Source organism: Lingula anatina, chromosome 1, assembly GCF_051362555.1.
Source record: "Lingula anatina isolate TDL-2025a chromosome 1, LinAna3.0, whole genome shotgun sequence".
Classification (NCBI taxonomy): Eukaryota; Metazoa; Brachiopoda; class Lingulata; order Lingulida; family Lingulidae; genus Lingula; species Lingula anatina.
In genome coordinates this window covers 43750966-43766439 of record NC_141767.1, presented here as the reverse complement: position 1 = coordinate 43766439, position 15474 = coordinate 43750966, and the positions used below count along the sequence as shown (strand labels likewise).

General features: G+C 42.1%; 1 protein-coding gene across 10 annotated transcripts in view; it reads left to right on the top strand.

Annotated features, from left to right (window-relative positions):
• The window catches only part of LOC106158075 (repulsive guidance molecule A), a 40332-nt gene extending 28827 nt beyond the window's left edge, over nt 1-11505 (top strand). For 6 of the 10 annotated variants that reach the window (XM_086999216.1, XM_086999218.1, XM_086999217.1 and 3 more), the window contains 3 exons: nt 7844-7983; nt 8215-8711; nt 10124-11505. In XM_086999216.1, the coding sequence (XP_086855342.1) occupies nt 7917-7983; nt 8215-8711; nt 10124-10864 (1305 nt within the window). In that variant the 5' untranslated portion in view covers nt 7844-7916 and the 3' untranslated portion in view covers nt 10865-11505. Of the gene's footprint in view, nt 1-1544; nt 1592-1863; nt 2031-3032; nt 3053-5422; nt 5627-7843; nt 7984-8214; nt 8712-10123 lie in introns of those variants that run through there. The other 4 variants (XM_086999213.1, XM_086999211.1, XM_086999215.1 and 1 more) reach the window with 4 other exon arrangements.
• The last annotated feature ends 3969 nt before the right edge of the window (nt 11506-15474 follow it).

The following is a 15474-nucleotide window of genomic DNA, read 5'->3' as shown; positions in this document are numbered from 1 at the left end:
TTTGCAACACATGTCATAAGAAAAAGTTCTTTATTGCAGCCATGCTTGGTCGGATCACATTTCCACGCTTTCTCACTTCTGGTGAGAATTAACAGGGAGAGTAATGACGGCTCGGCTTGTTCCGCGCCGCGGGTAGCGTGTTACAAATGTTTCATTTCTGGACTGGGGGTACTTCTGTGCAATCAAAATCAATCAATCTCTTGCATGGATTATTCCATCCATTTTTGTTGCTGTCTCGATCGCTAAAGAATGTTCGATTGTTGTTCGATTTCTGGTTTTACTTTACGTAACCCAGCAGCAGTTCTTGGTATGATCATTATACACTCATTTTATTGCTAAATGCGTGTGATAAACTGACTGCGTGAAGCGACAGAAAAGCGAAATTTTAATATTCATAAGAGTCGGTCGATTTCGCGAATAAAGTCCGACCACTGGGGAAATCAACCCAGGGTGCAGGAGTTTGAAAGAGTTGACCTTTTTCACAATTTAGGATTTTTCATCTGGAAAGCTATCCTTGAATTAAGTGTTCATCTTTGTTAGGACGCAGTTTTGAACTGTCGATCAAAAGTTTTCCCCCTGTTGTGAGCAAGGTTTTAATGGCACTAACATGTGGGGTAACGCGGTGGTTTCGGACACTGATTGGCTCTGGATACCGAAAATCTCTTGAAAGACAAGTTGCGCTTGTTTCTGGTATTTTTTCGCTTAGATGTTACATCAAAAAGATCTTAGAGAACGCAATCGATTGCAATGCTATTTTCCGGCTTTTTTCTGTGATCTTTAAATGCAACGTTGTATATTTTAACGTTTTGCGTTTGAACTTTGCTTTAACTTTTAGACATGATTTGCGTACAAGAAGTCATGTTTTCGATCGCAACCATCTGTTTTCAAGATGCTCTTGGCGGGAAAGGTGTCGAAAGATGTGCCAAATGATAGGTTTTTGCGCGCCATAGCCAAAATATTTTACAAATTTTGCTTGGGAAATTACTTCAAGCTGCAGAGCACATGTACTTCCTTTCGAAAGATATGTGAGGGGAAAAAACAAGTCCTTGCAGACGATCGTTAGGTTGAGGTTCCCAGTGCTTTCGCGCTTCCAAAATACATACCATATTATTTTAAGACAGACTAGATCCAAAATACAGCGTTTTTAATACCACACAAGTCTTGTATGGTAATGTAGAGACCTTCCGCATGTAATCTGCCAGCAAAATCGGCAGGGAGCATACTAGAGCAAATACTAGCTCGCTATCTGAACCTGGGGCTCACTGGAAAATGCAAATAACATATGTTTGGAATATTCGTGTAGTGTGCATTGTGTTTTCTTAAGAAAATAAAGTGCACATTCTTGAATCTGTCAGCCAGCTTACAATATTATTTCCTTTTGCTAGATACGGTGTTTTAGGAAGGCAAAAGCTGGCTTCGATTGTGGAGGGAAGCTTTTATATATCACGCTCCGCTCCTGTGAGTGAGAGCAGAGTTTTGGATGGCGTGGAGAAAAACCTGGGTCCCAGCCATATCACTGTTGTAGTTGAATTGGTTTCTTCATTTTCTACACTATCCCAATGTCCCGGGTAGCAGCAGCAGCGGCGTGCAGGTACGGCTTTCGGTCTACGATGCTTTTCTTTACGTTATCTGAATCACCAGCAGGGGGAAACCGGCGCACTCACTCGTCCATATTGGTTAACTATATTGCTACACTATTTGGATAAGGGTAGGGTTGCACTGGCAAAACTTGGCGTCATTCGAGCAGCCCGGGGGCCTGGTTCAGTGGTAGCACACACTCAGTGAGAGAGCGGTGAGAGAGCTTACAGACGCTTCGTAAGTCAGAGAGTACATTTTCCCCCTCAGTCCGTCCTTCTGAGTGGAAGTCGCATTATCACGGATACGGTAATTTGTAGAGGAGGGACCACGGTCCACCCCTTCCATATGTTCCCGAGATATTACAGAGAGGGGTAGCCTGAGCGGTGTACGCGGCTGATGAGGACGTCATGGTCGTTTGGGACGTCGTCATGCACGTGGGTTGTCTCCTTCAGGTAGAGTCGTGATTTCTGATGTTTTAATCTCAGTCGCAGCTAGCTGTGTCACGAACATGGTCGTTTCTGTTGTTTCCCTTCATGAAGTTAAAGGTTTTTAGATTAGTATTTCGCGATAACACTTGAGTGATGTGCAGAGCCTGATCTGGTATCTACCCCCGAACAGGTTTCCCTTGAGAAGTATAGGTGCCTGAATTTTTGTTTGTTTGTTTTAAGTTTAGATGTTTGTTGATATCAGTGGATTTATTTAAGGATGTTATGTTATCTGCTGAGGCCCCTCTGGAATATACAGGGTATTAAAGAGAGAAAAGTTTCTTGTTTCAATTTTTATGCTTTTATTTAATAGCTTGTGTTTTTAATTCTGTGATGAGGATCTTCTGCGTGTTTTAAATTTATTTTTCAAGACTAATTAGGCAAATTTACGAGTCGGTTATAAAGTGGAGGGGGGAAATATCAAAAGGGTACATGTGAAAAGTTTGAAGGGTTTTCACTAATTTACTTAGTGTCAGACTTATTTTAGTAAGAAAAAACTAACTTATGACGCTATAACTCCACGGCTTCCGTAGCGGGCTAACGGCGAGCATGCTGGTGGTAACCACGGCATCATAACTCCAGTCAAAATACTGTTTTTTTTTTTCATATTGAAGTTTGCGTATTTCAAGTTTAAAAGTACGAACTCAGGTGAAAAAATAGTGGGTCAGTGATAGGGGCAGTGAGGAACTGCTCTCAACACATCAAAGCCGTCACAATTAGACCACGCTCACGTTTCAATGTATTAATCATAATTGACAGCAATGAGGATAGTGGTGTTATAGTCAGAATCCATTTGAAGGGCCGTATGTTTAAACATAAGGGGGCCCGCAATAAAAGCAGGATCGAAATGATAAGAAGCGAGTTGCAGGTGTTGAGACAGATAATAAGTTGATGGTTTTAACCCTAGCGTGAGATTAGTTGTTTACTGCAGCCCTCAAATCCACATGAGCGGACGGAAACTGGCCATATCGCAACTGGAATGGAATGAGGTTTTTATTGACAGAATTTATATTTGTAGAGAAACGCAAACTTCAATATGAAAATTGTATTAAAGAGGGTCGATGAAAGAACGTCTTGTGAGGGTTTTTTTTTTTTTTTTCATGTATGTGAGATTCTTTTTCATAATCTTGTAAATGACAAATGTCTCGGAAGCTGTGTTGACATATATGCGTAATGAGGACATCTATAAATTTCAGTTACAAAGTGATTATTTTTTTTCTTTCAAAATCCATTATTAGATACATGTCTCACAGTCTTAACTCAAGGAAATTGTGTTTGGAGGCGAGGGAATATATCAAGAACGGTTTTGCACATTTTGATGCCAGCGTGGTAAATTAGTCGCTCTGACAATGACTGATCTTGCTGAGTTAGTGCTCCGGTTAAAAGCATGATCGCCAAGAAGCATTGGCCGCCATCCAATGTATGGGGAGTGTACCAGCTCAAAAATGTCGAACACATGGCCGGTTGTTTTCTCTACATCGGAGACCAGGTTGACAGAGGGTGCGAAAACAATGAATCTCTGTCCGTGTTATCGCTGTTGGTAGCAGTGCGTAATTTCGCAGAAAATAGATGGGTTCTGTCGCTAATTACAGGAACAAGTTTTGCCTTACAGCTCATTAAAACATCTAATTAAATGTTTGATTGTTAAGGAGTCTCATTTACTTGCCAAGGTGTCTCTGCCCTATTGATACCAACACGTCTTAATGATGCAACGGAGATGATGATTAGGTATTCAGCAGGGGAGAAAAGCCTCTTTTAAATAGTTGGTAGCGATCCGGGTTTTTACTTCATTGCTCGAGGGGAGGTCCCATTGAATGAGGTAAAAGATAGTGTAATTTTCTAATCTAGTCTTTAAATCCCTCTGGCTAGGATGCACAACACGGACTACTAAAGCGCCCACCTCGGGGGCCCATGCAGGTGTGCGACGCGAAACGTGCGTCCTTTGATCTGCTGGCTTTTTTCTTGGCCAAGGTGCGAAAGACGGGATTGTTTTCATTATTAGTAACTTAGTTTGATTGGTTTATCTTTTTTTCCCTCGCCCTTTCTGTCTTATTTCGTTTTCCATTTGTGAGAGAACGCAAATAATGGTGAATGGTTTTTCTCGCCTAAAAAAAGCTGGTCTTTTCTTCTTTATTAACGCTGGAATAATGCGCTCTAATCAAAATCTCATAACCGTTCAAAGGAGAAGTTTAATTAAAGTGACGCTCAGAGTATGAAGTGAGAAAGATACAGAATTGATCAGCGTTTGCTCCTCCCCTCCCAGCTGGCGCACTATTAATTAAAGAAAATTGTTTGAAAACGTTGGACTTATAGTGGGGTTATATGAGCTAGGATAAATCTTTAGTCGTCAGAAAAGAACAAGCGGCTTCTCAGTCACGGTGGTCGGTATGTATTTATATCTCTCTTTGGTTCTTATGTTTGCACTTGTTTTCTTTTGCTTTGATATGGATGGAACATAGTCAAGATACAAGATTTCCGTTCAGGCATCATCCTTGTAATATACCGATATTTTTATACCATTTGCCTTTACGTCTGTGACCTCACAGTGCATTAATTTGTTACGGTGCTATATTTCTTAGCAGCTGCCGCTACAGTGATGGGTTTTCCTTACTTCCTCGCTATTTCTGTTTTGATCTACGAAATCTGAACTTAGTGGGAGTCGACAGGCGTGAAATTCATTTCAACGTTCTTTTCCTTAATCTTTATCCGATCCGAGTTGATAGCGATGCTTATTGTTAGTGATGATTTTAGAGCCGAGCTACTGTTTTGTGGAGCAATAACAGGGTGTCTTCTGTGTTAATGAACACCAGCAAGCTCATAAAACTGCTGGGCCATTGAATCGTTATTTATTGAAAGAGATAATAACGCATGTAGGTTTTTCTCTAAGTAAAATTGACTGCAGACTGAAAAAAGAACAAAGTCGATATTGAGGAGTGGATGGATATTGTCTTTCAGGCGTTCAGAGAATGTAGCATAATAGTTATATCAATTTATTTTTCTAAGCTTAAATGTACCAATGGATTTTTGACTTTTTACACGGCCTGTGTTTAGTTAAGGAGAGAAAAACTCACGGGGTTTCCGGGAAAAGATTCGCGGAATGAAAAAACAGAAAGAAAGGAGCTGTTGAAGTAGATAATGAAGATTTGAATATTCCCATGTGAGCCGAGTGTGCAGCTTAAGCAGATGTAGACAAAAACTAACTTATTTTGTTAAGAAAACATTGCACACACAGGCAGACCAAGGTGTGAAGCTGTATGCATAGACATTCCTATATCAAGTGGAGCGCCTGACCTTTCTAGATACAACAATCAGCACAAGGCAGGCCAGCACTTTATCAGGCGGCTTTGATCCCGACTTGTTGTATCGACGTGACTTTCCTCCGTTTTTGTGGAGTTCAGTCCCAGTTGAGTCAATATTGAGCCTAAGCCGATGAATTTGGATTTGTTTAGCAAATAGCTATCCGACACCTCCCTATCTCCCAGATATCTTATCGCGCCCCGTGCATGGCATTTGAATTGTTCACATCTACGAAGAAACCGGCCACAAAGTCGGCGAGATTCATGGTGAGTTGACAGTTAACTGGACAAGATACCGAGAAACCCATCTGCGGTTCCTCCGTTTCATTCAAACCCTTTGATTTAGCGCGCTGAAACCTTCTGAAAGCGTGGTCGGCGAATTCCGCACCATGTGTGAGGAAACCAAGCCATCGGGCGATCGCTCTCGGAAGTAGTTCAAAAGAAGGATGTGTGATTAAACGTTTCAAACGTTAGTTCAAGTGACGGAGACCCAAGTCTGGACACATGTTGTTGACACCGTGAATCAGCAAGCATCCTGTATAATTTGTTCTTGTTTTTATTACCATGGCGAAATTCCATTCTAATTCGCTTTGACATAATGATTTTATCACTTAGCTGTTATTGCGTTCTGGATAAGGGTTTTGAGATTTTTAAGGGGCTATTGTACTTGTCGATATTGTTTTCTCCTTTTTTAGCTTTATTTGCGAGCCTGATGCATCGAGTAGGACATAACTTGTGAATTATTTACTTATAGAAGTGAGGAGAATCTAAGGCGTGTTTGTCTATTTACCCTCTTTTCAATCGCTTCTGTGGATACTTAAGTTATTTCAGCAGAAGAGGAATTGTTTGAGTTTTAAATTTCACCTCAAGTGTGGCGCTGGGTGTCTTGAGTAGAAGACTTAAGCCTACTTTAAGTCGATATTAGACCGAGGGAGGCTCTGTCTTGAATTGAAAAAAAATATTTGGAGTGCTGGTGGTTAAAGAATGGGGGTGCTTTCCTCGCGCGGATAGAGTTTTAAATCACACTTCTAAAAGAATGGGGACGTTTGTGATTTCTCTCCGAAATGATTTCTGCAGATTTTTAAGGACTTTTGAAGGAGATGGTTGGCAAAGCCGATCGTGACAAAATGCTGCTTCGTCGTGTTAGCACTCGGCATATGTTACTGAAAGTAACGTCGAAGAGCACAATTCCATGTATTGTTTTCTATAACGAGATATCGATTTTGACGTGGCTCGGTGACATTTGACGGCGTTGTTTTTCTAATCCAAATATAAAGCTGCTCTAATACGTCCTCGCACCCCGTCCCGATGCTGTGTTTATTTTTGGGGAGTAAAACGTGTCAAATGTGACGTAATTAGCATTTTAATTGGCAAATGTGTGTGAAAACAATTTATTTTCGCAGTGATATTGAGGTCAAACGAAGCTGACACTAGGATAAAGGCTAGGGTATTAGGGGATGATTGGGTCGTTTTCAAATGGTAATCTACATCTGACACCAGCCGGCATTATACCTGGTTGTTCCTGTGCATTGAGTAGTGAAAATTAAAGCCGAGCTCGGACAATAGTAAACTGGCAGCATGCTGGGAACAATAGAGCTCGATTCTCTCCAAGTTCTGACGACGCATACTAAATAAAGTTCACCACGAGCTTTTGTAAATCTCCTCAGTGCGATAGAAATTTGAGTTTCAGTCGGGGCAAGTTGTTCGAGTCGCTCTCAGATCGATTCCTCACGTATTTGTGTCGCTGGGATCATGATTTATCAGTGAGATCAGGCAGGGGGCACGCATGGGCAAACACAGATATCCCAATATTAAAAATGATTTCTTTGGCACGTAGAGCTCACCTGCGCTCTTAAATATGTCAACCACGGACTGAGTGTTAGTCCCCTTGGGCTGAAAAGAGATTGTTATTCACGCTTCGGACTCCCCAATACACGGCAGCACAAAACTGGAAGCGAAGTCATTCAATTAGAAATTCGCACGATTTAATAATGTAAGCAGCCTATGATTGGTGTATTGTGTGTGGACACACAAAGCAGTGTGTTATTTTGGGTTGCCTATCTTTAGGAAAATCTGGTTGTAGAGCGCGATTATTGTTAAGGGGTCAACCAATCAGAGCGCGCTCTTAAGTGTTTATTGGCAATCTAGTTTGACAGCCGGCGCTGATACACGATCTGCACACTGGCAATCACTTCGCAATAGGGGGCGGAGTGGAATGCTCGACGTGGTTTTGTATTACTACGAGGCCCCTCCTCCTGACCTAGTTTTCGAGAAGCCCTAATCGTTACTTGTTAGCGATGTGCGACGGTGTAGCAGCAGAGCGTTATTGCGAGCGATAATATCAAGCGAGTTGGTCATGGCGGGTGCAGTTCACCCAGAGCAATGCTGTTGTGAGGCAGAGGCTTTTACCAATCAAAAGCCTATTGATCTGGTGTCATTATGATTGATGGCTGACCAGAATTTATTCTTTTTTCATGTCCACAGAGCGTATCCAGCCAGAAGAAGTAGAAGTAGTAATACAACAACGACGAGACCTTCAAGAGCTGCATGGCCGGGAATGGGCGCCTGGTGCCCTATGCCTTCCATCGGGTGTCTGCTGTTGCTGGGACTCTTAGCTTGTACAGGTAACTATTACTCCATCCAGTTAGAAACCGATCGAGATCAACTTTGATTAATCAGAAATCCTCGTGTAACTCGAGCTTTAATGAGTCGGCCATAACTAACCTACTTATGCTAGAAAATGGGGGGCACCGACTGCTGTGTTAAGAGCAGAGTTTAGAGTAGAGGAGGATGAAAGATGCGTGAGTGTTATGGATGTATTTTAACCTGGATTTTCGTCCTTTTTTCTCTCATAGCTCGAACGACGGGAGAGAGTTGTGCAACGGAAGGATGTTGGAATCTTTACATGGCAGCACAGCAGGTCCTGGGGGACGGAGCAGGGAAATACAGCCAACGTGAGGCAAGATGTGTGCAGCTCAGGACTTACTTTGTGTGCGTGAAAAATATCACTGGAGCTGCGTGCTCGGGCAATATACAGTTTTACAGCGTTCGAGAGATGGTCGAGCGCCAAATGAAAGGATATAATTGTTCGGAAAAGGGAGATGTATTTAAAGGCGGAGTGAAACCGCCGGTCACCCCACCAATAACTCCAGCCAAAGTGTGTTCGTATAATGGAGAACGCGTTTATAGACACTGCGGATTATTTGGAGATCCACATTTAAGGACGTTCGACAACGACTACCAAACGTGTAAAGTTCAGGGAGCCTGGCCCCTCATAGACAATGATTATTTAACTGTACAAGTAACCAATGATCCAGTAGTTAAAGACGGATCGGCAACAGCCACTAGCAAGGTAATGTATCTCATCTCGTACAAAATGTATCGTCAGATTATCTAGAGTGAATTAATTTCTGATAAGTCGGTCATTAAAATGTCGCCCCATGCGAAGCTGTGTTTAATTTTAGTTGCGACGTGTAAACGGTGGAAATGGCAGGCCCAGTCAACATATGAAACCAAGCCACTTTATACCTAACATTTAATAAGGTCGCCTTAAACACACACTGTTCAATACATCCATTATGGCTTTGTACTGAGACTGCAATTGTACTATATAAACAGGACCTCGGGGGATTTTCGGCTCTCGCTATGCCACTTAGGCAGGTCACCCAGCCACCCCAATGTCTCTCATTTGGTGTTATGTGCCGGTTTGTGAAAGCTATGCATGAACTGGATATATTTCATGCTACCACTACCAACAACTGGTTGTGCGTAACGGTATGAAAAAGCGATCGATAAAGCCAAAATATAAACGCCGAATTCGGGTTCCCTGCTCTCCTGCTATAAATATGAACCACCTTTTCCAACATGGCGGTCACTTCCCTTGTTTCTTAAACAAATAGAATGCTAAGTAGTTCAACAAAGGCCCTGCCATGTTTTCACTTCTTGTCTAAATATCACATAATTAATTCGCCCCTTCGCTATATTATTACAGTTGACACTGGTAATTAAAAGCCACCGGAGAATGTGTAAGGATGAGTACCTCTTCACCCCAGTGGGACCGCCGTTTAAGTAATGTGTCCGGCTTTTCCATATGGTTCGACCATATTAAAGAGTCCTTTGTCGGGGATTTTTGGACTTGGGTTAACTAGCCATGTACGACTCCCACTCATTAGAGCCTGTTATTTGTTTTTGCTAAGGGACCCTAATGACCCGAACTTGTGATTTGTAAATATAAAGCGACCCCACCTGGATTTGATGAGAAATTGACCAGATCTCTCCGACAGTATGCCAATTATTGGGCTCACATCTCAGGTGGATCGGTTTCAGTCCTGGTGTTAATTAAAGCAGGGGACCATCTGGACTCCACGCATTTTTGACAACGCCAGCAACCAAAACAAAGAAAAACTTCCTTGGGTTGTATTTATAGATTATAATTGGGGACTGGGATAGTGTTGTTTTAATAAATAAAATGCTGGGTTTCCTCTCTCACCCCCCCCCCCCCCTTTCCGTATGCACGCAAATTTTGTAAGAAATAAGCTATAGCCTCTTCACAATCCTCCTAAGATTTTATATTGTGTGACCGTTTTCAAGGATTTGTCATTGAATCGTTCAATGTTTTATAACAGTTTCATTTTGTTGAATATTTATAATAATAGGAGTCTTCTTGACGGGTTTTGGTAACTCGTTATGATGTTAACGGACTCAATAAAGAAGCTCATTTTCAAGAGAAGTATTTTTAAGATCTACTTCCAATTTCTTTTCTAGCTCACCGTCGTAATCAAGAGTGACGATAGAATAGAAGAGTGCGGGCCAAGCCAGTACGTACTTTACCAAGCTCAAACCAACTACCTGCCAGCAACCTTTGACGATGGAAGGTGGCATTTCGGGGTCGAGAAAAGTGTGCAAATTTTAGAAAAAGACCCAGGAAAACATGTGGAGATTTACGTACGCTACATTGATACCACGATAGTTGTGCGCCAGATCGGACGCTACTTCACGTTCTCTCTTCGTATGCCAGAGGAGTTGGTGAACAGAACGAGAGAAAACAACCAAGATGGGTTGAACTTGTGCCTTCAAGGATGCCCGCTGAGTGAAAGGATAAATTACAAAAAGTATTTAGCCACAAAAAGAGGTAGGCTAAAATCTGAACAGAGCACTAGTGATACGAAAAACGGGTTTGCCATGAGTCGAGAGGACGCCATAAACAAATGCAGGACATCGAACGTCGTGGATTTTTATTTCGATTCATGCGTGTTTGATCTTATGACAACGGGCGACACTAATTTTTCTCTTGCGGCTGACGTGGCCCTGCAAGACGTCAGTCGACTTTACCCAGAGTCAAGGAAGACTCAGAAAAATAGAACAGATTTAGCCGAGTACGACAAAGTATACTCTAGCAGTCCTTCCACGGACTCAAGGACGTTTCTTCAGTTTCGGACGTTTCTTTCTTTTGCCCTAAGTTTATGGATTATTTTCACAACACATGAATTCAACTTCGTGCGGTAGCATTGTCAAGTAATAGTGAAAATGGATTAATTTAATGCGTCTTCTGTGGCTAAAAATCGACCATTTCACTTCCCACTGAAAACCAGTCTGTATATAGAAATGTATGTATGTAAATGCGAGTCCAGTGTCATCACATAGCAGTAATTGCCCATTTGTATATACTTTAAGTGTTACAGTTCATGTCACATATTTGTACAAAGTGAAAATTTTTTATATTGCATTTCTGTACATTGTTTAACACATCAGGGTAAATTTTAATGCGCGATCTTTTACTTCTCAGTCCTCAGTTAACAAATATCTAGTATTAGCAAGGCCACACAGGCCACTAGCTTTATTTTTCAATCTCGGTCTTCTAATGCCACCGGTTGGCTTATCAGTGTATAGTGTTTACTTTCATTGGTTCTCTTGTCGTCAACTTAGTCCGCGGAGGATTCGCCTTAGATAACACTTTTGTTTGCAGTAGTATACTCTGACGCGAAAGCACATATAGAATGATGTATGCGCATTACCAGTCGTGTAGAAATCCACCATTACTTTTTGTGTCGCCATTTTAACTTATTCTCTCAATGAGAAACCGTGCTCGTTGGAGTGCGAACGTACGATGTAAAATAAAGAACCTTACGAGGGTTGTTTGTCCGTAATTACACCTTGTGGTGTCCTTTGTTTGGTCATTTTTCACGTGCCATGGACAAGTTTGACCTGTCCGATAACCGCTTCTATTAAAGAAAGGGCTTGCCTTCATTTCTTGTGCGATAATTGCCTAAGTTGATAATGACAGCATCTTGGCATGAAAAGAAAGTCGTATTTAATGTGTATGGTTAAATATTTTGCACATGGATGTGCCGTAGTTTTGGAAGAAAACCTAAATTGCGGATCCTAGCACTTTAGAGAGTGATAAATTGGTATCAATTCGTCCTAAAGTCTACCTCAGTTTTCGAAAACAACTGGGTGGTTCGATCAAGTAAGAATGAAAGTTCAGCCTGCCCCAGCTGTTTGGAGAAATTAATATGACGCATAGCTGCCTTAGTTTTCCACTTTTGGTGCGTGCAAAAATGAGTTGTAGCCCAAGGGAGAGAATCAAATCGAAACCTATCATATGCCAGATAGATCGGTTCAGAGTTAAAGCTAATATCCCGGTCTTAAGTATTCTCCCGTGAGATTACTAGAAAATAATCAGTAGAACGGGGATGATGCGTGTCTGTGACATCACAGATTATACGATTTCATATTGCACTATTTCGATTTTCAGTAATGTCGCAGACACTCATTCTTCTTGATGTTTTATATTCTGCTTGCTTTGTTTGTTTATTATAAATTTAGTTGCAGTATCGGATCTTTATTTTAGTTCATGTCTCATATTAAATTGTCAAAATCTCCAAATCCTCTTACAATAGTGATCAGAGCGAATTCATATCAGAAGAGGTGTATGTGGAGCGTGTGGCTGTAGGGGCTGCAACGTGGAGATGGCTCCAGTTGACAGATATCGTGATAGCCTAGCTGTCCCGTGGAATGGATGGAGATGGGGATGACAAGTAACCTTATGGAGAGGATAGTTTACTTAATACTTATAGTAGCTTTCAGTTTAGACAAGTTCGGTCGTCCCTTGCAGACTTACACAGGAAAAGTATATAGGCCTCTTGCAAATAGGCAACTGTATCCCCATCTTAATTCCCTTTTAACTCCGTTGGGCTAAGAGTGATCGGTGTAACATTTGTCTAAAGAAACTTCGTGGTCATATGGGTCATGTGCATAGTCGAACGATATTTTGGTGTCCACAGTTTCCAAGTTGACTGTTGGACAATGGGCGTCCTTATATGAGATCGTGTATAGATCGAACTCGGTTGCAGTTTACACAGAATGCTGCAGCCTAGAAATGGAATATTTTCCAAATAAATCGTTGAAGGACCAGACCTATTTGCTTTCAGGCTTTCTACATCCAGTTTAATTAATCCCAGCTAGGGTTTTTGGGTGTGCTATTCACTCATTACTTTTAACACCAAATAGGTTAAATGTCATTGGAAAACTTGGCACTTGTAACATTAATTGGTAAACTTGTTGCCTTGGCTCCATATAGCTCAAGACGACTTGGGGTTTTCTTCACTTTTTAAAACCCCGACCTCATTAAATTAGGACCGAAAAAAAAGGGAAAACCGCATGCGGCATTTAAGTATTATTGATCATATTCCGGTACCAAGTGTGGAAGGTATCAAGTCGAACTCGTGGGGTTTGGATCGATGGAAGTGAAAAGAATAGTTTTCCAATTTATTTTTCATAAAGGTCGTCAGGACATGGAGGCTTGTTTCTGGCGTTGTGATGTTTGGGTGCATGTAGTCGCACAATAAAATGTAAAGGTGTATTTGGTGTGACCAGATGGTGGGAAATTCAGGTGAGTGAGCGGGCTCGTCCAAGCATAGCTCGGTCGGTGATTGAGTAAGTGCTCGGCACTGAAGCCAAATTCAGACTTAAAATTGGACTCATTTCGCATACAAGTGCTTGAGAAAAGCTTCACAGCCACCAATCGATGAGATGTTGGGGCCCGTTGCACACAAAAGCCCTGCAAGCCTTCCCTTTAGAAAAGGCAGACAAAGGCACAGTTAGTAGCCCGTAATGCTCCCCACAATAACATTGATCGGGCTCGAAACCGCTCCCGGCTTACAGGGAGAAATCCAATAAACTCTCTAACTGGACCCCACTGGGCAATGCTTAAAGTTCCCAAGCAACTGGTGCTTTGTGGTAGTGGTTACATCTAGAGGCCAACTCTCAGCTAGCTTATCAATATGCGGCTGTCATATATCCCGGGTCAAATTGTTAGAGGCGTAAAATACATTCTTGTTATGTCGACGGTTGTTTATGATTTGGTATGACTGAAGGCGTTTATGCTTTGCTCTGGCACACTGTGGAGTTAGGTGTGAAATACAGGCCAAATATTTTACTAAGTCCCTTGGGACGCGTAGACTTTGCATTTAAGTAAACACGAGAAAGAAATAGTTTGATTTAAAAAGCGTCAACTCGACGGAAGTCTGCATTCAACTTGCAGCAACTCAACGTGAAAATTACCCCTTTATTATTCAAAGAACGTTTGGCATGAAAATATAAGTAGGCAAAGTAGAAAAAAGAGGTCTGCATGCCCTTGGGGGATTTTGGACAAATGAAATCAGTGCCAGCAGAACCACAACGAGCTGTCGAGAGTTCATTAGGGGTTAGGGAGACATTAGTCAAGGGAGCTGCGCCAAGTATGCTTATGAAGGAGGCAATTAAATAGTTAATTTGCTTATGTTTGAGCAGGTGAGACCCAGGTGTGAAAAGTGCCCCGTTTGTGTACACGGCGACGTGTCACTGGATGTTGACATAAATAGCAATGTCTGATATAAAGTGCCAATAGTCACCAGGGGAACTGGCAATCAATGGGCCCCTCTCTCCCCCGTCCCTCGTTCAATACGCTATTGTTCGGCGACAATATTTTTCGGCCTGATTGCACTCACGATGAGTACAAATTGGAAGCTCTCACAGGCTTTAATCCTCTTCAAACCGAGAAGATTCAGAGTGCTGTATTGTTACTTTCTGTGTCCAACGAAAAACCGGATTATTTGTTCGTCAGATTAGGTACTGGCCAACAGAGGTGCGTGAGGCGAGAAAGGTTGTTCTGTGGTATTACAAACAACTTTGCATCCCTCCCGAGTTATTTGACCCCTATCTTTCATGATTTTTTTTCACGTGTACTTCTTTAGGCGGGTATAAAGTTGCTTTATAATGTACATATTCAAAGCGGCAATCAGCAGCAAAACACACCAAAATAGGTCCACGAATCATCAGTTGTTACCAACAAAAAATAACCACAATAAATAATATCCTTCTGTCGCCGCTTAGTTGTTTAATGTGTCAAAAGATCACCCTCGACATTACTTCACCGCGGATAGACGACTGTCTCTGTATACTGGAGTGTGAAATGTCTCCAGCCGTCATGTTGTCGTGTACAGGGTACATTGAGTATCAAGCGCTAGTGTTCCAAGTCGTTACTTGGGAGCAGGGACGTGCCAATGCATAGGTTTTTCTGAAGGCAGAGAGCTGTAGTGTGGGCTTTGAAATTCATGGTTGGGGGACACATAATCAAATCCTCTACCGACAAAGAGGGATGCATGTATGTCTTTTCCTTTAGGCCTTTAACTACGTTCGTCATCATGAGCCCGGAACGCGGATCAAAGCGTCTCGCACTTGAGCGAGCGCATAGGTGTGACCTATCGCGCCGACATCGGTTTCAAATGTTGCGACGTCAATCTCGCAATGAATACACTTTTTTGAGGCGGCTGTCAAGGCGGTGGACCGGAGGTGCTACGAGGCGGATCAAATGCCTTTCAGTGGGTTTCAGTTGGATTTTCTTGAAGCAAGCAAGACACCAGTCGGTCGGTCGACCAGCCGCCCGTGACGGGTGGAGCGAAATACCTGCATCACCTCTTAAAGTCATGATGGGAAGGGCTAATGGGCAATTAGACGTTAATGTTTTATTTGCTATGCTAATTAGGACAACCTCCCCACCGCTGTTCTCAAGTTTTTCGCTCAGGTGTGCGGTGCCTGTGCTGGCAAATATATATTGAGGCAAAATTATTTAAACA